The sequence below is a fragment of the Drosophila virilis genome, chromosome 2, assembly GCF_030788295.1.
Source record: "Drosophila virilis strain 15010-1051.87 chromosome 2, Dvir_AGI_RSII-ME, whole genome shotgun sequence".
Classification (NCBI taxonomy): Eukaryota; Metazoa; Arthropoda; class Insecta; order Diptera; family Drosophilidae; genus Drosophila; species Drosophila virilis.
In genome coordinates, this window is record NC_091544.1 from 29,228,070 (window position 1) to 29,249,848 (window position 21,779).

The following is a 21,779-nucleotide window of genomic DNA, read 5'->3' on the forward strand; positions in this document are numbered from 1 at the left end:
TGCCCAATGTTGCGCTCTGTGGCAACAACAATAGAAAGGGCCCGCTAATCTGTTGAAAATGGGCGTTGAACGCAAAAATTCCTCGGTATTTAGGCGGGGCGGAAAAATAGCTAAATAGGCTAACAGATACCCTGTACTTGCAGACAACAGTATTAGGCAGACCAATGTGATCTTCCCAAAAAATATTATCTAATTATTTTTTCGCTGTAGTATTTGTGGTTTGCCTCGTGTGTCGAATTCAGTAGATCTTAGATCTTAAATAAAATATGTTCAAGTGAGATGTGTAAAATTTCACTCATTTAAATGAGAATTGTGTATCTCAATCTATTACGGGTAAGGCACAAAATCCCAAAATCAAATCGCATTCAAGTAAATTTACAGGGTATTCAAATTCTGCGCTAACGCGCCCCTCATAATTGTTGCACTTGCTTGCGCCTAACGAGGGTTGTTACAAAAATTGTCATTGTATTGCAGCCCTATCACATTAATTTATTAATAATAATTTTACGCTTTGTTTACGTTGTCAAATTGTTGTTGGGTTGTCTTGTGTTTTGGCTGGCTCGGTGTTCTACCTAATGTGACTTCATTGTGTGGCATCAACATGTGCCGCAGCAGCTGCACTAGTTCGCACGCAAATCAAGCTTTAATAATGTTGTAGGTTGCAGTTACAAGTGCGGTTCTTAGGGGATTATCAGGTGGTTGTTGGTATACATTTTTTTGTTCAATGTAATTTGTACAAGTTGACTTTAAACGCTAGGTAAAGTGATTTCGTTTGCTATTCTACCTCAAAGTAACCACGATTCTCCAGCCAGGGCAGCAGCTTTTTAATTTCCGCAGAGTATTTTGTATACTTAAACAATTCATCCGTATCCTCACATTCGAAATCGGCCAGTACAATGGGCAGAATTTCCGTTACAGTCTCAAAGGCTATATAGTTAAGAATATTATTATATGGAATTTATAATGTCAGCTATTTCCATAGCTTACCCCAGTGTCCATAGTTGAGTACATCCAACTGAAAGTCCGTTAAGGTGGGCAACTTTCCCTTGAACTTTAACAATTTTAGATTTTCGTTCAGCTCATCCGTATAGTATCGCAAACAGACGTCAAATTGTTCAGTTTTTGCCGCAGCTGCAGTTAAGATTAGTTGCAGCAGATCACGTATAGCAGGTCCATAGGCTGCACCACCGAAATCGTGGAAAATCACATCTTTAAGCTGGCCAAACGCATCGAATTGGCCCAGTAAATTGCTTGGCCAACAGGCGCCGTTCAGGATGACATTGAAAGATTTCTTCAGATCCGGTGTCTCCATATTGCCAGCTATATATTTCTGATATGATTTCTGAGTGAAGGAAACTAGCTGCAAATATCTGATATACTCCGTAGATATTATTTTCACCTACCACCTTATCCTCATAATGCTTCAAATCGTTTGACCGCAAACTCTCATGAAATTTGCGTTGTAGCCAGCTCTTAAGATCTTGTAGCTCTTGGGTTGATTCTCTTTTTGAAACCAGCTCATTTAACTGCGCTTGATTCAGTTGCATGTATCGCGCTGTAGCCGCATGATAAGCGGCCAGTTTTGATAGCGCCACCTCCATAGCTGATTGGTCTAGACCCTTCGGCTGGTTGGCTGACCGAAAGCCCTTGGCTTGAAGATCCTCTAGAAAAAGACAGTTGGACAAATGGTGCTTTGCAGTTGGAGCCTTTTTATAGCAGCTGGGTGTGAATGCTATGTTCTTATTAACATCCTTATAGAGCTCCTCGAGGGCAGGCAGGATCACCTCGTACATGTGCAGCTCACGTTGAAAGTTTTTGTCTTGGGGAAACTTGAAAGTGTCCTGGTTGGGTAGATCCTTCGATTTCACGAGGTAGTTGACAGTGCGAGCAGAGTTGCCTGTTCGATTGTGCAATCGTTATCGTTATCGCCTATCGAGAAGGTAGCTCTGCAAATGCTCACCCGCCAACTTTATTTGGATCTGAAGACGCTGCCCATTTTGCTCGGATCTGCAGCGAAAGCTTTCTATATTTTGAAATGTAGGAAATTCCTCTTTAATTAGTTGCTGCAGTTCCTTCTGATCTAGCCAGGCCGGCGGATCGCTGGAAACCGTGGAAATTTGGGTTACAAATGCGCTCTTCAACATTCTAGTTTGGCTTTCAATCGAATACTGGCGATTTGTCAAAACCAGAAAATTTAACAATCGTCTATGGAATTTAATGAGATCTTTGATAACGTTGTAGGAAATATGTGCCTAGTAGCGTTTGTGCTTGAACGTCGTATCACCTAATCTATTGAACGCAGAAATTATGATATATATAATATTTATCAGTTGTTGGCGTACAGAGATATTGCCAATAGTATTGTGAAAATTTTGATAGTTCTTATGTGCTTATCAGAATATGAAATCAAGAAGGGAAAGAATTGATAAGGGCGGAGAATTTAATGGAAGGCAAATACTGCTGTGTAATAGGTTTTGATTTGCTAACTAGTATAACTCTATAATTATAACTGTTATTAATACGAACATATAATGCATTATTAACCTTTACTCCTCTTTAAAACATCACTATATTCATAAACTAGCCAGTCATTCGAGTCCTATTTTCATAAGTTCTACAGATTCCTTGATCAGTTTACAGTTGAATTTACCATTTCATGTAATTTATTATTGTATATAACTTTGAAGATCTTAGGTCGTCTATTTTCAAATTAAATTTTTAAATTTAAATTTATTCGTTTTAGTTTCCAGGGGTAAGTATATCGATAAAGCCAACTTTTATTTCACTGATTGAAAGCAATCAATTCCTTCTACTAATTTTAATGAATGTTATGTAAAACTGTTTGGGTCTAGTTCATTTTCTAAGAATAGATATTTTTATCTTGCATATGTTTTCATATAACATAATTGAAGCTTCTCTCAAAATTGTATTAGCACTAAAGATCATGAGTTAAGTTGTTTGTTTCTTTCTCTTTAATATGCGAAGTACGGCTCCCTAATAAGAAGCTTTAGCTTCCCAAATCTATTAATATCATATTCAAACTCCACTCACTTCATAATTTGCACATCTATCACATTTATATGGGTTAATCTTAAGTCTAAACACATGATATGGCAACAAAAAACACGGTACAATATTGTAATAATCCCGAAAAGCTCGACGAGATCTATGTCAAACTGTGATTGTAGGGCGAGGCAAAGTCGCGTTGATAGGCCGCCGGATGCAGATGATGTGGATGCATTGGCGGACCTGGGGCCACAGCCGTTGAATGATGGTGTCCATTCATGCCGCCGTACATGTCCGAGCGGGACTTGTGGGTGTTAGAGGGCGTGCCGCTCAACAGCTCCGCCATGAAGCCAATGTAGGTAATGGCCAGGCGCAGGGTCTCAATACGTGATAGCCGCTTCTCATAGGCGAATGTTGGCACCTTGCGGCGCAGCTTGTCAAAGGCCTCGTTCAAATTGAACATGCGACGGCGTTCGCGTATGTTTGCCGCGCGCCTCTGCGCCATGGAGGCAACACGACGACGCGTTTTCTTCGAACTGGCGGAGGAGGATCCATGGGAGCGCCCATTCGTGCTTGGACGTTGGTTAACTAGCGGCGCCACTTGAGATCTTTGCCAGAGTGCTGCAAATTGACAAAACTGTGAGCCGAAAATGTAGAGCATGGAGGAGAACACAAGTACTTACACAAATCGGAGCAGGGAAAACCCGCCATGAGCTCCTGATAGGGCACTATGGGCGGCGGCGGCGGTGCCTCCTGGCCCCACAGTGGCTGAAAGGGTACCTCGGGCATGTAGGTAGGCTGCTCGCTCGGATGCTGCATGGCTGCTGCTGGTGTATATGGTGTATATTGTCCTATTCTGATACGACTGATGACCTTGGGTCTCTACTGTTCTGCTTGGAAGCCCGAATTGGAATAAATTCTGATTGTGCTGACTGCTTTGAAATGAGCTCTTCTCGGTGTGGCTTATTGGATTTCTGCCCACCCTTACGGCGTGCAGCATCTGCGAAGGGCAGTCAAGGCGGCCATTTTGGATTGGCAACAGTTTGCGCCGTTTTGATTGGCTGCCGCTCAACGGGGGTTGGGAGTTAAGCGAAAGTTGTGTTATAATATGCAATTGATTGAAGCGTTTGAAAAACTTAAGGCCTCTTATTGGAGACCTACTCCGCAAATATAATAAACGTAAAAAAGAAAACAAATTGTTTTAACCTTTCAGTATGTAAACCTAAAGTATTGTGCAATGTAAGAGTACTTAAACACTATTTTAAATTTTTAAACAGCTATTTATCATGTATTAAAGTGAGGGAATTATAAGATTTACTTTATTTAATCTAACCAAATATTATCGTTAATTTTTGGGAAGCAAACATGCCCTAGTTCTTTTAAGATTAGTATAGCCTATTTGTCAAACTTTATTGGTTTGTGTGTTCGCTTTAATCATAAATGAAACATAGGTGGCGCCATTATGTTCTTAGAATTCGCTTTTTTTTTAAATCGCCTTATCGGACGTTAAAAGCTTTTTTCCTTTGCCTTTTTTCATTATGAAATAAATGGTTACAAGTAAAAGTAATAAAATCTTAAAAAGGACTTTACACTTCCTTGTCTTGTAACTGTAAGCGTTTATTTCTTATAAATATGTAGTTAGATAAATATTTTTCATACTTTTAGAGACTGAGACAGAGCAAGGCGGATGTTTAGGGACGAAATGAAAAAATATTTATATATAAACTAATATGAAAGTTCGTTTAAAATGCTGTATAGAACATTAAACAAATTGAAGTTCTGTTAAGCTTTTGCACTTGCATTTAATCTAATTAAAAAAATATATGAATGCATAAAACGAATACCCCTAATGTTTTGGTCATCTAACTGTTGCATGCCTTGTTTGTGTTTATAAAAATCTGCCATGAATCACGCTCAGCAGCTTTTCAAATTATGTTTTAATCTCTTTCTCCCTCTTTCACTCTCTCTTTCGCTCTCTCTCACTCTCTCTCTCTCTCTCTCAGAAAAGCCAAAGCGCCAGTGCGGATAAATCCACCGGCACTTACGCTCTTATAAATATAAGAGATAGCATAACAATATAAGTGTAACTGTTTAGGAGACTAGTTTGAATACAGCATATACAAAGTATTCAAATAAAACTTGGATATACTAAAGTGTATTTTAAACTCTCAATGAAATTATGCTCATTAGTATTATTTCGATTTTATATTTGGTTTTGGGTTTCCTTAAATTTATTTATTGGTTATCCTTTTTAGTCAATTCCAGTTGCTGATTAACTCTCACTTTGTTTTGCTGTGCCAAAGGGGGCAAAACTCAAAGGCATTTAATTGTGTCAATAAATAGAAATTGGATAGCATGCGTTTGGGATACGTTCTATTGAAATCACAACCACCTGTCTCCATCTGACTGGCACGAGTTTTCTTTGACATTTAACACCATTGATATACCTCTTTGTATTAAAGCAACTCAACTTCAAACTTTTCCCAACAGTTGCTCTATAAAAAGCACACAGAGATTGTTGTGAATAGGTTTATAAATTTATCTATGTATATATTTTATATCTCAAACGCACTTGACACCTTTCTAAAGATACGCACGCAAAGTTCTCAATAATCCTCAGATATTTTCAAGAAATTTAAAGTGAAAAAAGAGAAAAGAAATTCCAAAGACGATTTGTTTGTGTCTGCGCCAGAGCACTGTGCAAGATTTATGTTCTTATAAGGAATATATATATATATATATACATAGATATTCATACTTCTGTCTATGTATGTGTATTCCGATACTCTAGAGTTTCTGTACTTGTGTGCGTCTTGTTGCAGCGTCATTTGCTGCTACCTAATTTTCCACGCAAATGCATTTTATTTATGACGTCATTTGGGGATTTGCTTGCGTAAAAGCCGCAGTAAACGAACTATGTCTGCCTTATGCTAGAGTTTCCAGACGCTGAGCTTTGTGCTTACTTTAGGGGATTAACGGCTTACTTATTCATATTTTGTGAAAATTGATATTGTTTAAAAAGCAAGGATATTAATAAAAGAATAGCAGAAATATTTGGTATGAAATGATATCATGTCATATTAAATTGTATATAAGAATAAGGAATTCTAATTGCTGAATATTTCCAATTCCTAGCAGCATTTTGTGTCTTTTATGTCAAAACTGACAGATAAATTAACATGGAAGTAGAAGTCTTCTCTCTTCCAAGTCATTTTTCAGTTTGAATATGTAAATTTATAGTTAGCGCCTCAGAACTTATCTTTCATGGTTTTTTGGTACGGAGCCACGGTTTCCCGGTCATGGTTTGTGGAATATGCCTATTGACGAGGAAACTCAGTGGATCAGTGATCAGTTCAATTACCTCATTTTCTATTGCGTCAGTTAAGTCAAATTCAAAATTTTCCGTTTCCAAGAAACACCTGAGACGCTCTCTATGTTCCACAAGGATACACTTGAACCGCAGCTATGGCAGCGTAAAGATGGATTATACGCTGTACGAGATGCCGCATAGTCAACTGAATTCGCCGCCCATATTGCTTATGCATGGCTTAAATCTGTCCCGTTCCAGTTGGCGTCGCACAGCGCGACATTTGGTTAAACAGGGCTCACGCTTGATGATCTCCGTGGATGCCCGGAATCACGGCCGGAGTCCGCATAGTGCGGGCCATACGCCCGCCCACATGGCTGCCGATGTGGAGGCCTTCATGGCGGATCATAAGCTAAATCGGATTGTTGCCTTGGGTCACAGCATGGGCGGACGGGCAATGATGACGCTGGCGCTGACCAAACCCAAGCTGGTGGAGCGTGCCATCATTGTGGACATAACGCCGGGACCGCTGCCTGACGATGTGGTCAAAGCGTTGGAGTTGTTTAAGGTTATGGTTAGCGTGGTGTCGACTATACCCAAAGATTTTTCTCTCTCGAAGGGTCGCAAGCACATAATACCCGAGTTCAGTAAGCTGGTCAAAAGCGATCACGATTTGTTGCTGATCATTCAGAATCTGCGAAAGCTCGACGATGGCAGCTTTGGCTGGAGTGTGAATGCCCAGGCGATCATAGACGGCTGGGATGCAACAATGGTCAACTATGAGCAGACGCTGCAGGGTCTGCAGCCCTATCAGGGTGAGACCCTGCTAATTGCTGCGAAAAATGAATCGTTTGTAACGCCAGCAAATGTTGACACTATGAGAAAATATTTTCCTAAACTGCATGTCGAGTATTTGGATGCCGAACATAAAGTGCATATAGATCAGCCCCACAAGTTTGTTAAGTTGGTCGTCGACTTTACCAAATCCTGCACAGCCTGTCCCCTGTAAGAAATTAAAAAAAAAAGAGACATCCAATTGGTTATCCTCGAAGAAAACAAAACAAAAGTGGAAAGAAGAAATTGCACTTACCTCCCTAGGATAGAAACTGGAAAAGCGACCGTTAACGTATTCCCAATTATCACAATTAATCGTTTTATTTCGTTTTCACTTTCCTTGTAGATTATCGATATATTTCGAAAAGATTAAAATAGATATCAATTCCTATAAGAAAACAAAGTAATAGAGAGCCTTAGACTTGAATGGCAGAGATGAGAGAGGGAGAAAGAGAAAGGAAAAGCGCTCCTGAATCGAAGTAAGTGTCTGCGAGAGAACGAGGATCGTTTGAGTCAGAGACATAATGGAAGACAAAGATGTAGAGAGATGCTTCAAATGAGAAAGGAGCAAAAAAAGATCGCGAATAAGAGATGCGATATAGAGAGAAAGAAAATATTTAAAAAGATAAGAGCGAGTCAGCGGCATCGTAAAAATAATATGTAGATAAAAAGACAGAGAGTACAAAGAGAAAAGTTATTAACTAGTGAGTGCTTAAAATTCTCAAAGCTTATTAACTTCTTTTTGTACAAAGAGAAGGTTTGCAGTCTTGTTCCTGTATTTCAAAAGTTTTTTAAATTCTCAAATGTGTGTTTGCTGAAAACTTCGCCTAGAAGTGGAAGTTTACGTGACAGAACTCTAAGACGAGCTTTACACGACTCGAATGGAAACATTTATTGCAACTGGCTTGCGTGTATTGCTTAAATTGTTTCAACTAAAATAAGTTTCGGAAATGTGACAGTTTATGACGCTTTGCCGGGGCTTTACTCGTAAAAATAAACACATGTGTGCTGCAGGCGCGCATATTGAAAATTGTGCATTTCAATGACAGCACATTCATTCCAAATGTTGACGAAATAAATGCGCTGTCAGCGCATTTCTAGGGACCGCAACCCTTTTGGGTATTCCGCGACAAGCAGAGAAACGAATGTTACTGACAAGGGGATTTAAGCACAGAAACGCAGAGAATACAGTGAAAGTCAAAATCGATGCGAAATCAACGTGGCAGCCAATTGAACCGACCCTTTAGTCCCACCTCAGACACACTCACCGAATTTTGATACAGAACGAGAGTATTTGAGTACAAATGAAGAATATATCTTGGTATTGGTAACTAGCATAGCATAAGGTGAGTCTAAAGTACGCAACAATGGAATACAATTTAGAAGCTTTTCCTCTGATTTATTTGTATCGAACGTGCCGTCTGCTGCCTCACAATTCACGATTTCGAAGCCAACATTGTGAGAGGTGCTAACAACTCTGTGTCAGAGGCAATATTTGCTTATTTGGCTGCCCCAAACAAAACATACCCAGATTTCAGCTTTAAAGTGTTCAATCTCTTAAAGTACTTATAAGCTTTGAGACTTAGCAAAGAACTTATCTGCCTAGACTTAAGATGGAATATCACAATATCATAATTTGCAAAGTTGAATTTATTTATAAGAGAGTTACTTAAACTTAACTTGCAAAACGAACATGCGGCGCACTTTAAATTCATTACAAAAGAGCGACAAGTGAAAGCTATCATAGACTGTAGGCAAAGTAAATAAGCCATGTGCCAAGTTTGTTTGCGGCGCATTGTTTTAAGTTTTGTGCTAAGTTTAAGTTAGTTTGGGATAACAATGTGTATTTGGCATTGAGCCTAAGCGCCCAACCTATGCCAAACTCATTTGGCAAACAAGCCGACGATGCTCGTAAGAGCATGTTCAGCGCAGTGGAAGCGACGATGACTTGTTGGCACTCATTTATGCCTCAATGCATCACACGTTCTTTGTTGTTTGCTGTTAAGATCCTGCACAATGATAAGTGCAAATCAAATTAAACTTTTCGATAAAAAAAGTTTTTAGCCAAGATTAATGTGGAAATTGCAGCAGTCAGGCAATAAATTACATTTCAAAGCAGCGTGCTATCAAAAACTAGCCAAACTGGCCCTATCATCGATAGTGCTAGTAACAGCACCCCTGAGATATATGTATGCGCAAAAAAAAAAAACTAAAAAGTGGCTAAAACGGGCTGATTTTAATGCTCTGCGCACAAAGCGTTAAAGGGCATATATGTTTTGTGCAGCGCTCGGCCGAGTTTGTTGTTTCTGAGCAAAGGGTTAACAAATTTGACTTCCTCTGAAGAATAAATATTAATATTGTCCAAGTCACATTGTTGGCAGTCAGCAGCATTAAACTAAATATTTTACTGATGCCCATAATTTTAGAGATTTGAGGTTCTAACAATAATTAAATATCTATTTTGGTGAGTGAAAAGCTGAGTTTATTTCGAAACACCAATGGAAAGCCAATAGACATTCCATTCCCAATATTATAAACGATTTAAAGTTTAGGAAATGTTTCATTTTTATTAGCATAGAAAGGGACAGATTGAGAATGGGATTTCTTTCTTAATGTTCTTAGCTGATTTTACACTCTGAACAGGGTATTGCGCCGTCGGTTGCCTATGACTTAGAGTTCTTATGTGCTTTTGTTCAAGGCGCACAAAACTTGAATGCGATAATTAATTTTAGTGAATTATGACCGCAGAGTGGAAAATGGCGCTAATGTGATGGTCGCCATTGGCAGAAAACACGAACAGCTGTCAGCAGACGCCAGAACACACACATACACACACACACACACACACACTCACTCTTTTGTGTGTGTGTTACTGTGCGCCATGTCCGAAATGTGGTTAAAAAGTTGTTGGCTAACAGCCTTTTGGTCAACCTTTTTGGCTTAATTCAGCATAATGCAAGCCACAGTTCAAAAATGTACAACTCCCCGATGTGTCATTTGGCATATATGTATAAATGTGTGTGTGTGTGTGTGTGTGTGTGTGTGTGTGAGACGCCAGCGGCGTATACGTGATATTTGCATGCTTTAAAGGCAGCCTCAGATGTGAGTGCCAAATGTCGCCACATTCGCTATGACATTGCCCATTATTTATGGCCAAACAATTGAGGCAGCCCTGGGTTCAAACTATTGTTCGATGCACGTGCAACAAAAAAAGAAGAATAATCGTACACACACACAGACTGTGGCAAAAAGTCGGATGACAACAAAACCTAACAAAATGGCGGCAAAACAACGCGGAAGTCGCGAACTCAGTCGAGCTAAAAATGCTCGTAAAGTACAATGAACCGCAAGAGTTGCATTCAATGTGAGTCTACATGTGTGTGTGCGTGTGTATGTGTGTGTGTGTGAAGCTGAGTGGATTTCAGTGAAAGAAATGCTAGAGAATTGTGCTGGCAAAAAGCAAGGCGCACTGTTATTGTTTTGCAGCATTTGGCATCATTTATTTTGTGGTCCAAACAAAGCGTTAAGTGGGTTGATATGTACGCCAAAAAGGACACACATAGGAGAGCATCTATTGAGCTGTCTACCACTGGCTTCCATGTGGCACAGCTGTTGTCAGTGCCAAGGAGAAATATAGATATGGCTAACGGGTCAAGAGTGTCCATGTGAGGCGCTCAATTCGAGCAGGCTGAAACAGGCTAACACAATCTTAAACTTGTGGAAGTTCGGCTCGAAACAATGTCATGTTTTTCACATCTAGATTTTGGAGCGGGCCTTGTGACGTCACATTTTTTTATATAATTTAGTTTTGCAAAATAGATTTTTTAAATGAATATTCGCAAATATCAAAGATATTTATTTTGCATCAAGCCAGTCAGGCTTTGGCTTGGCTGTTCCACATCCAGCTAATGCGATTAAGGGCTCGGTTCCTGCTAAATACAAAATTGGATATTTGGGTCTTGAACGGATTTTGGCTCAAATCTGGCTAAGCCTGCAAACAAAATATAGGGTTTTTTCGACAATTGCATTGTAAATAATTAAAATGTTCCCTGGACAACCACAAACGAATGAGACAAACAAGTTGTGAAAGTTCCATCTTAGATTTTAATAAAACATTTTATGTAATGAAATAATATAGTTTTGATGGTGCACATTCATCGGCTTAGCGTGGCAAAAAGTTTTAATTAATTTTCTGTTATACTCACGTGTCGTATACGTGATACGCTTTGATATTTGAACAGAATATTAACGCTGCACATCGATTGCGATTATAAGTATTTTTTTCTCAGCGAACTATTCACTTTAAGCTGTCATTTAAATATTGAATGAATACCACAATGAATGAGCGTAATGCGTGTTAATTAAATTGTTACATTTTTTTGTCGGTTTTACTTTATTTAATATTAATTCAATGATGTTGAAACTGAGCGCATTCATTTCAACAGCTTTTAATAATTAATCAAAATAAAAAGACAAGTGTGTTGAAATAAATTTAAAGCACGAGTACAAAAATAGAGCTTGTGTGAGTTAGACTAAACTTTTTGCCTTAAACTATTTTCATATAGTTTAAATGATAGAAAAAATAATTTAATGAAATTACAAATAGAGAAAATATAGTCGGAAATAAACAAATATAAAATATTTCAAATATTCAAATTATGCTTCAGATCCGCATAATTCTTGGAATTCAAGGTTTATATTTTGAACAATTTAAATTTACCTTAATTAAGTTTGAATAAATTGTTTTGTTTTTCCTGGAATTTATAATATTATAAGCATAAATTGATTTTTAGTTTCCTAAATACGCTACAGTTTCCGCCTGGTCAACAGCTCGTAAACCTAATCAACTAAGTATAACAAAACAAAGTGAATAAGAATAAAAAAGAAAGGAACTTGGCAACTCGAACGGCAAACAGGCTGTGAACGATAAGCAAATCACGCAATCTACTTAAAATAGACCTTAGGTTGCAACCGACTTCATGGTGCCTGGTTCGGTTCGGTGTTCGCCTTATGAACCGCATTCAGTTTATGGTACCCGCAGACGCAGTTTTCAGAAACTTTTTCATTCAATTCACTTAGGTTTGCTGTTTGCATTTTTGTTGCTGCAACATTTTCTACACTTCGACTGCGATCTGCTGCCACTCTTTGCTTACCTTGTGGCCTCGATTCTTGTGCTACTTTGCTGCAAAAGTTTGTGTAGCAAAAGTAAAACATGAAAACAAGTCCTGGCACTCTCTGCATGCGCCGTCTGGCGTCGTTTTTGCCATCGCAGCTAATGGTGTTTATTGCATTTACTCTCTCCTGCTGGCACTTAAATCGGCATCAGAAGGACAGAACGGCATTCAGCTGTGACACTCTGTCGGCCATGCCACCCGCTACCCATAACCCGGCATAAAGTCAACGGACATTGGGAGCACCTGCAGCAACACGCAAATATTCAGACAGTCAGCAGCCAGCAGCCAGCAGCCGGCAGCCGGAGACGACTTCGAGTCCAAGTCAACAGCTGACGGTGCTCAAGAAAGTGCTAAGTAAATTCACAATACAAAGTGTACAAGTTTGGTCAGAGGTCCTGCGGTTCACCTAGCCATCTGCCCATTTCGACTACACCCATCAAAATGCACAGTCAGCGCCACGCCCACATCCTGCCCCCCACAAGTGGCGACGATTACGTACAAGATTTGGCTGCAGCAAACTTTGATTAAATCACATGACAAACTCTTCGCCAGCGGGAGTAAAATGTTGAGCCACGAACTTAAGACTTTATGCTGGTAGTGCTTGGGATTGAGGCTGGGTTTGGGTCTGGGTCTGGGTCGGATAGACTCAAGTGGTTTGCCACGGAGCCAATTGACTGGGTGTGGTGCCGGGTGGGGGCAGTAGCCGCAGCAGTCTGGGGTAAATAAATTCATTAAGCGATTAGATTCGCTCTGCAGGTGATGCACCAACCAAGAGACTGGTTGCTGAGTCCTTTTTTGTTGCATATCCTTTGTGCCGTGCTGAAGTATTCAGTTGCTCGGATTAAATGGGTTTACTGTCAGCTATTATTGCCATTGTTTTCCCTCCAGCTGGGGGATAACCACTTTAAGTCGTTCGAGCAATACAGCTGGGCACAGACTCGCCGAATTTAAATGAAAAGAATATTTAGTCGAACTAAGATAAAATAAAAGTTGACTATACATATACATTATAGTAAATATTTAAATTTAATAAAGTTTAGGCACGAACCAGTTAAGAACTGGTTTTATTAGTTTAATATAGAGTTGGTTAACAATCTGACGGAAAAAATATTAATTAAATACGGCATATTAACAAAAGACCCTATTGAGCTGTATTATTTTTAAAATGTTAATCAAACTTGTGGACAAATTATTCAAATAGCAGGAAAACAGAGAACGTCTCTTAATTAAAAGCTGAACTTTGATGCATATCCCATATATTTTCATATACGTTTTAATAAAATCCCTTCTTCCTATATTATTTGTTCATTATGTTGGGTATGATAAACAAATAAGTGTAAATGTTAATTACGCCGGTATTTAAAAATTTGTATTACTTTTAATACCTGTAATAATTCGAGGACTGCAAATTAAGGTGCAATAATATAGAGTTAAGCAGGGCAGGAATATAAATATAATATATATACATATACATGTACATGTATAAATTATATATGTATGTATTCCTAAAATTATTCCAACCCGAATGTTACAGCTGCTTTCAATTGCATTTCGATTAGCTGGTTTGTCTTATTAGCCATCTTATGCGAATTAGCCATAATTCCTAATCACAGTCTACATGGCTATGTCCATTTAACCAGATTCAAGTCAGGTCGGCCCATGCTCTTTGATGGGGACACGTAATTTATCTCAATTAAACTTGGATTACAAATTATGAATATTGATTTATGGCCGAGTCTGTTTGTCTGCCAGTCAATTTGATTTGGGACAAAGGTATGTGAGCTGTCCAACCCTATTCACGGAGATGGCAACTGCAATTTGTATCGTTTCCTGAGAAGTTTTGCGCTCTGTTTGCTGCAAATTCATTAGCAGAAGCTCCTGCTGCTCCTTAAGCTGCCAAGCGAGACAAGATGAAAAGATTGTGCTAGTAAAGGGGGATAAACTGGAGTGCAGGCCAAAATTTTGCCTCGCTGCACTTTTGTCTTTTTTCCAATTAGAGATGAGCGTCAAAGTTTTGTGATAATTTGCGCTGTCTTGATTTTACGCGAGCTCTTCAGATAGTTCTCTCCTTTCAACTAAATGTTGAGTAGTTGATTTTTAATTTTGGTCGCCAGCGATAGCTTTATGTCGCTAAGTGTGGAACGCTGTCATAAGGACATTTTATGATTTAGCTGTGCAATCGCTACGCTTGCCTCCTCTGATAGGGCGCAGAATGCAGGACACTGAACACAGGATACAGGGCACAGGGCACAGGACACTTTAACGGCCAACAATAAAAGCAACAAAAACAACACTGAAAGCTAACTTTGACCTAATGAGCTTCCAGCCACAGACGGCAAAATGAAATTGAGACGCCGCAGCGGCATTTCATTTAATTGTGCAAACTGTGTGGCATACAGTCCTTGGTCCTGGCTCCTAATGAAGCCGCCTGTTGTCGCTGCTAATGTCGATAAGGTCATACGGGGCGTGGCATCGTAAAGAGGCGCCATAAAAGCGAAACGCCACTTGGCAATGCCTCGCCGCCAGCAGAAGGAAGGGGGCCAAGCGGTTGGCGCTTATCAGTGCCGTGTACTGAGCGCAAGATAGATATACCATATATTTTTTATATATATACATATATAATTCTATATATATCAGGATATGTACATAAATGTGTCCTTGCTGCCTGATATACGCAGAATTTATTTCATCAGCTCAGTCGCCAAACTTGGAAACCCTAGAATCTTGCTACTGCGTCAACTTTGGCCCCCACCCGACGCGTCGTTGACTTTTGTTTGTTGGCCTCAAATTAATGTTCGTCTAGTTTTTGGTAGCCCCCTTCTTCTCATTCGCGGGTGGAGTTAATGTGGTTGCTCATTAGTAAAATAATTGCCAACTAATTGGCTTGCGCGACAACAGAGTGTGTTGCCCGGCAATTGGATTAGTCGCAGCGAGATTGCAGTATTTCAATTTGCCATAGAATATAAATTTCAACACCGTTTACTGTGCATGATTTAAGATTAAAGAGGGGTTTAGATAAAACACTCAATCCTCTTATCAATTTAATTTGAATTTGTAAAAATTTTAAGGATAAAGGCTCCATTCCATTTTCCACCAAGTGCACGCCCGGAGAAAATTGAAATCTATCCGTTCCATTTTTAACTCCACTTTTATTTAAAAATATGCTCTAAGTACATTGAATAAAGAACCAAGTGTTGGAATCAGAGGATAGTCTTGTGGCAAGAGTCTTGAGGCCAAATTAAAAACTTGCGTTTACAGATCCGCATTTTCAATGCAATAGTGTTAAGCTTTGCGAAGGCATGTCAAGTAAGTTCTGATAAAGATCTGTTAAAATTAGTTTGAAACCGATAATAAACCAAAAAGTTAAGTTATTGTTTTAAGTTTTTAGGTAGAGCTTCGAAAATAAGTTTGATGCGAATCCTACAAAACTTAAAGCTACACCAAAAAATTCATTGTATCGCTCACGAGGAAGCTTTGGTTTTGCGAAAAATGTGAAACGCGTCTCAAATGATTTTTCGTATCATTGGCAATAAATTTGAGCGCGAAACGTCAACCATCAAATCTTTGACCTTCATTTCCACCAATGAGGAAGGGATTATTGGAAAGGTGTGAAACACGCCTCAAATGAGTTTGAACAAAGTCAGTTATATAGTTGACGAATTGATTTATTATTTTATATTTGTTATATTATTATAAATGTTCACCTATTCCTATTATTCAATTAATAACTAAATAAAACTCATTGTGGTTGGGTTAATCAATTGGTTGAGCTTCAAGTTAATTTATATATTAAACTAATTATCAATAATATGATCGATAAAAATGTAATCGATATACATTTTGCATATATCAAATATGGTTAGGTAAATCGATCGCCCGTATTTTTGTATTTTATACCAAAATATTTTGAGGGAATATGAATTTTTTTCGGATAGCAGACCGACTCAAATTGGGGCTGTTGATGTTAGTTGGAATTCGAATTACAATATGCACGCTCATAAATATAACCGGGTTTGAGCCCCTAAAATATTTAAGTTTTCCTTAGAGTCTCACTCTTTTGGAACAAGCTATTCTCAGTGCTTTTTATATACCTATATATTACTATTCTTCTTTCATGCAACGAGTTGAGTTTGCTCTCCAATTAAGCAGCATTTTTATTTTGTAAGTTTATTGCATTATAGCTGCACCTTTTCAGTTGCAGTTCTCTCTCTAAATGGGAATTTTACCGTATAATTTTCATTTTTATTAGCGCTCTTAATGCTCGCCGTTGCCATAAAAACGCAATCAAACTTTACTGATTAAAGTGAAAATGTGAAAAATTATGAATCAATTTTTCACTCAACGAACGAAAGTGCAAAGTCATCAGCTTTATGCATAAGTTGAGGCCGATCCAATGGGGGCAGGACGAGTTGCTGTAGTTGCACTTTTGCATTTATTTAAAGCTCAGGACAGGGGCCTTAAATTTGTATTTTTTAACATAGCTTTCAATAAATTGGCAAAGCTCTACAAGTGTCTTTTGTTCATATTCGAAACACTCAGCTCAATAAAGTTTACAGTTAAATATAGTTTTTCTCGAAATGGTGGTGGCTTTTAATTTATTGTCAAAAAAAAAAAAAATAATAATAATAGTATTGATAAACCTAGTAGTCTATGGAAATTTACATAGTTTAGGTAACCAGCTTTGTACGCTTAGAGCTAGAATATTCAGTAGTTTTTATTCTTTCATAGGGAACGGTTCGTGTTTAGTTCGGCAGTAAAAAAATCATTTTTTTTTACACTTTTTTAAACGATGGACTTTGCGACAGTTGATTCGGTGTATGAAAATCTTTTTTCAGCTCAAAATTTTTTTGCACTGCACGAGCAGCAACAATTAGATAAGCAAAATTACACTGATATGGTCAATTCTGCGGTCGGAGAACTAGATATGTATCGCTTTGAAGATGGTGGCGGTGATGCGCGCGGTTCGCTGCTGCTGGGCGACGACTACTGCAGGACCTTCAGCGAGGATACAGTCGGGGCTGCGGCCGCGGTAGCAATTCCATCAACATCTGAAACAGCTGCCGCAGGAACAACAACAGCAACAACAGCAACAACAACAACAACAGCAACAGCTGCAACAACTGTATCGGCAACATCGGCAACTGTAACAGAAACATCAGCTGCAACAAACACAATAAAAGAAACAGCAGCAGCAGCAGCAGCAGCAGCAGCAGCAGCAGCGTCGAATACAGCATCCTTGTTACAGCCGAAGGACAAGGACGAGACTACAAAACCTATAAATGATTTTGATCTTTTGACTATGATGGGCTATCGCCCACCAAATGATTGGACATCACAATTCCGGCTGCAGCGCCCAGCGCCGACTATACAAATAGGCGAGGAGAAGTTCGTGCTTCGCTTGGACACGATATTTGTGCTGGGCATGCGTCTGAATGTAACCAAAAATGACATAATTATATTCTTCGGTAAATTGGGACGCATCAAAATGGACGAGCTGACCATGAAGCCAAAGATCTTTGTTTACAAAAACAAGCTAACGGGGCGCTCTAAGGGTGAGGCAACCATTACATATACAAGCCCCTATGCTGCTCAGGCGGCCATACATTATCTAGATGGGGCCAAATTTTTGGGCCAAGTGCTCAACGTGGTGCCCGCCTATCTATCCACACGCCCCGGCAAGAGCGTACGCTTTAGCTACGCCCAGGAGACCGGGATCGAGCAACAGCGCCGTCAGCGACAGAAGAAATGGAAGCCAGCATTTGACAATTGGGTCTGTGAGCTTTGCCGGAACAGCAATTTTGTGTGGCGCATGAGCTGCAATCGTTGTCGTGTCAGCAAGAGTGAGGCCATTGCCATGGCCAATGCTGGGCAGAGCAGCAATTGGCGTCCACGCAAGCACGACTGGACCTGTGGCTACTGTTTCAATGTGAATTTTTGGTATCGTCAGAAGTGCAATCGTTGTAGTGCGCCCAAAGCTGAGCTGCATTCCAGCTCGGAATCAGACAGGGACAAATGGGAGCTGGTAGTTAGCCAGACCTCTGTAGTTTAGTTTGATCCAATTCATAATAGGCCTAAACACCTTACTTCAAATTGATAGTGATAATATATGGTTACAGTTATCGAGCTGCCAGTTTTTTTTAATTTAATAACAGTTTGCTAAGGAGCGCCTACTCCAGCGAAACTCTGGCCTCCCAAACTGTCAGTGTTGTTAAAGTTTTCAATAAATGAAAAGTGGCGTCTTTACATGTAAACCTAAAATAATACTTTTTCTTCAATCTATCCACTGATCCATCCAATCTTTAAGTCAACCCCTTTCATCCTCAACGTAAATTAATAAATAAATTCCATTCGATCCAAGGGGTTGAGTTTATATATATATATATAAATATATAAAAGGATAACTCTTCTTCTTAATCTAATTTTGTAATTTAGACTGGGCCACTTCGCTTTTGATTTATTGCTTGATCTATATATATATATTGAGTTGTATGCCGTATGCGTACAGCTGGCAGGCACTGTGTCGCAAAAGCAATTTGCTATTAGCAGATGGCGAATGCCAGGACAACAAAGGATTTGAATTTAACCAGAACCGTAGACAAGACTCGGGACAGCCCCAACAACATTAACCAGCAATTGTTGCTATTTTTTGTTGTTGCTGTTGGGGCTTGTTGGGTTTATGTGGTTGTTGTTGTAGTTCTTCTTATTGTAGTTGAATGCCTTGTGCTGCAGAGCAGATTTTGATGTTGCACAGTCTGTGGAAGCCGTATTTGTGTGTGTGTGTGTGTGTGTGTGTGTGTGTGTGTGTGTGTGTGATACACCCTCAGTGTGGAAATACATGCAATAAAATATGTACGTGTCTAAATTTTAATATGCCTGCGTGTCTGTTTAGCATTTGATTCAATTCGCTGCGTGTTTGTCTCCGTGACACTGCCATCTCTTGGCCTGCCTTTTCGCCTACGCTCTACTTGGGTTATTTGACTTGCTACTTATTTATTGTACATATAATGAAATTTCACGTAATCCTCATTAAGACAGAAATACCCACACACAAGCAGAGACAGAGACGAGCCCGAAACCAGGCGAATCATTGACATTAGGTTGACTCGCTTGCTTTGTTTTTGTTGGTTCTGCAACTAGCTGAGCTCGGAAAGTCTTTGTACTTTCAGTGCTCAGCCAGAACTGCAGCCAGGAAATAGATGGAGTAACTAAAGTATTATGTCCCTTGAAAATATACTTAGTTTTGCGCAGAGCTGCAAACTGCTTCAGGCTGGCTTTGTTTGAAAGTTTGGATCTGGCTGAATGTGAACTGGTAAGTTCACGAAATGAACTAAAAGCAGACTAAAGGTGTGAGCCGTGAACGGATAATTTTCATTTTATTGTTTTGCAGCCCTGGCGTATTTAATTTCGCGCAGGGCTTCAACCTGGCTTTGTGGACAGCCAAGTTTGTGAACTGAATTAAAGCTATGCACAGATTATTTTCATTTGATTGTTTTGCAGCCTTGGCCTAACAGTTGTGTCAAGCGGAACTTAGAACTACTTTTTGAATGTTAAAAGTTTTCAAAATATTAAAATGAAATAACAACAGCTTAATTCATTGCAGTCCCTTTGAAGCCCAGCGAACTGTACTTAAAAATGCTTTTTACATAATTTCGGCTGTTTATGTTTTTCGTCCCGTTTGTGCCAGTCAGCTAAAAAATAAGAATATGAGGCAACAAAAAGTGAAGTGTTTTGCAAATTATGCAAAACATAATAATAAAATTTAATAAAAATGCCAAGCAGGGAGACGGCATGTGGAAATGGGCTTACGTAGTGCGATGATTGTCTCAAATCTGGGCGGGGCCAGCCTGCAACATTTTTATGCAAATTCCTGTGTCCGCATTTTCGAGTGGCTCAGTTTTAAGCCAGAGCCTGAGAGCTCAAGGCAACGGCTGCCGAGATTATGTGTAAAAGGGCTGCATTTGCTTTTTTTTCCCAATTTCCCCTCCTGCTCACTCTCTCTCTTTCCCTTTCTCTCTCGTTCTCTATTCCAGTCTAACATTATGTTTATCAGGTAGTTGTTTATTCAGCTGCACTTTTAAACTAATTTTATTACATTTCTTGAGAAAGTCTATGACTGCAGACGCCACTCTCTTTCTGTTTCTTCCGCGCTCGTTCTCTCTTTTCGTTTGGCTTTCAATATCTCCCTCTCTTTCTAACTTATCGCTTCTTCATTGTCGGATTTAAGATAATGCCCATTGTTGTATTGTTGTTGCCATATACGAATGGCTTTTCAAATAGGCAAATAAGTACTTTGTAAGTAATTTGGGTGCCAGCTGCTTGACTTGTGGGGAGGGGGGAGTTCAGTGGGTTTGCTTGAGGGGCGCCCATCGGCAGGCACTCGTAAAAATAAGTGAAGAGACAGCCCTCGCGCAATGCTGGCATTCAAATGCTAAACAAAATGCGAGCAGGGAAAGGCCCGCAATGCAAAAAGTTGAAAAACTTTTGTTTTGTTTTATTCGGTTGCGAGGTTATAAAATGAAGCGAATGTAGACAAAAGTTTTCGCCGTTTGAAAAGTCGGCAAATACGCGTACCCGACACGCCCATTGACGTCGCACCGCCCAACGCCAGTGTGGGTTGCCTTGGTCGAAGGGGGTAAGGGGGAAAGGGTCGCTGTCAGCAGTCAGTCAATGTACAATGGTCTAGAAAAGCAAATGCTGCTGGCAAATATGCTAAACATAGTAAATTATCCTCAATACATTCTATTAATGATAATTTAACTAAATTTAAGCAACATATAAAACAATAGTTTTATCGACTTTAGTTGAGCAATAGCATTTTTCTGGAAATTTCTATAAATATTAAGCTCAGAGAATATTCCAGTAAATATGATAACCAAAACTTAATTAAAAACTTAAAAATTTGTTGACTCAATTTAAATGTATAGTTTAGTTTAAGTCTTAGCTTGAATTTAACTTAATAACCATAAAGAATACTTTTAATTCCAAATAAACTTATTGCTAACAATTATTAATAAATTTTATATCACCTAAATTTGCTTTAACATACAATAAGTAAGACAAGGCATATTACTTATACTTTCCACTTTTAAATTGAATTTCAATAATATTAGTTTAGTCCCACTGTTGCCCAGCCCTGCCGCCTGCCGATTCGAATGCGGCCGGAAACAATAAAAATGCCGGTCCGACAATGCGCGCTGCATAAAAACGGCTTATTACGCCGTATAGAAGACTACGGTATTTTTTCTACGCTGGCAGCCGCTCTTGGCGGGGGCTGCCAAAGCTTCAACAACAATTGAAATAAATGAATTTGGCAAAAGGATTGCGGGTCGAGCGCACATAAATTGGCATATTACAATACCAAGTGGGGGAGAAAAACCAAGGGAAAATTTTCATTTTTTGTGGCTGCGAATTTTGAAATTCAATCGGGGCGTGCTCCATCTTATTTGCAACGTTACCTG

The 21,779-nt window shown here is 39.2% G+C and overlaps 4 protein-coding genes across 4 annotated transcripts; 2 read left to right on the top strand and 2 right to left on the bottom strand.

The window, feature by feature from the left end:
- Nucleotides 1-485: 485 nt before the first annotated feature.
- LOC138910959 (uncharacterized) lies at nucleotides 486-2,162 on the bottom strand. The gene is made up of 4 exons (XM_070207436.1): nucleotides 1,961-2,162; nucleotides 1,404-1,897; nucleotides 988-1,342; nucleotides 486-927 (listed from the first exon to the last, which is right to left on the bottom strand). Exons 1-4 carry the CDS (start codon nucleotides 2,142-2,144, stop codon nucleotides 776-778), a joined length of 1,185 nt encoding a protein of 394 aa, XP_070063537.1. The 5' UTR covers nucleotides 2,145-2,162; the 3' UTR covers nucleotides 486-775.
- Nucleotides 2,163-2,818: 656 nt separating this feature from the next.
- On the bottom strand, nucleotides 2,819-4,024 carry Fer3 (48 related 3). The gene is made up of 2 exons (XM_002056302.3): nucleotides 3,690-4,024; nucleotides 2,819-3,627 (listed from the first exon to the last, which is right to left on the bottom strand). Exons 1-2 carry the CDS (start codon nucleotides 3,823-3,825, stop codon nucleotides 3,167-3,169), a joined length of 597 nt encoding a protein of 198 aa, XP_002056338.1. The 5' UTR covers nucleotides 3,826-4,024; the 3' UTR covers nucleotides 2,819-3,166.
- A 2,150-nt stretch (nucleotides 4,025-6,174) lies between these two features.
- On the top strand, nucleotides 6,175-8,374 carry LOC6632778 (sn-1-specific diacylglycerol lipase ABHD11). Its single transcript, XM_002056303.4, has one exon. It carries the CDS (start codon nucleotides 6,306-6,308, stop codon nucleotides 7,320-7,322), a length of 1,017 nt encoding a protein of 338 aa, XP_002056339.2. The 5' UTR covers nucleotides 6,175-6,305; the 3' UTR covers nucleotides 7,323-8,374.
- An 8,640-nt stretch (nucleotides 8,375-17,014) lies between these two features.
- On the top strand, nucleotides 17,015-18,444 carry LOC6632779 (uncharacterized). The gene has a single exon (XM_002056304.4). The coding sequence runs from the start codon at nucleotides 17,111-17,113 to the stop codon at nucleotides 18,368-18,370; it is 1,260 nt and encodes a 419-aa protein (XP_002056340.3). The 5' UTR covers nucleotides 17,015-17,110; the 3' UTR covers nucleotides 18,371-18,444.
- The last annotated feature ends 3,335 nt before the right edge of the window (nucleotides 18,445-21,779 follow it).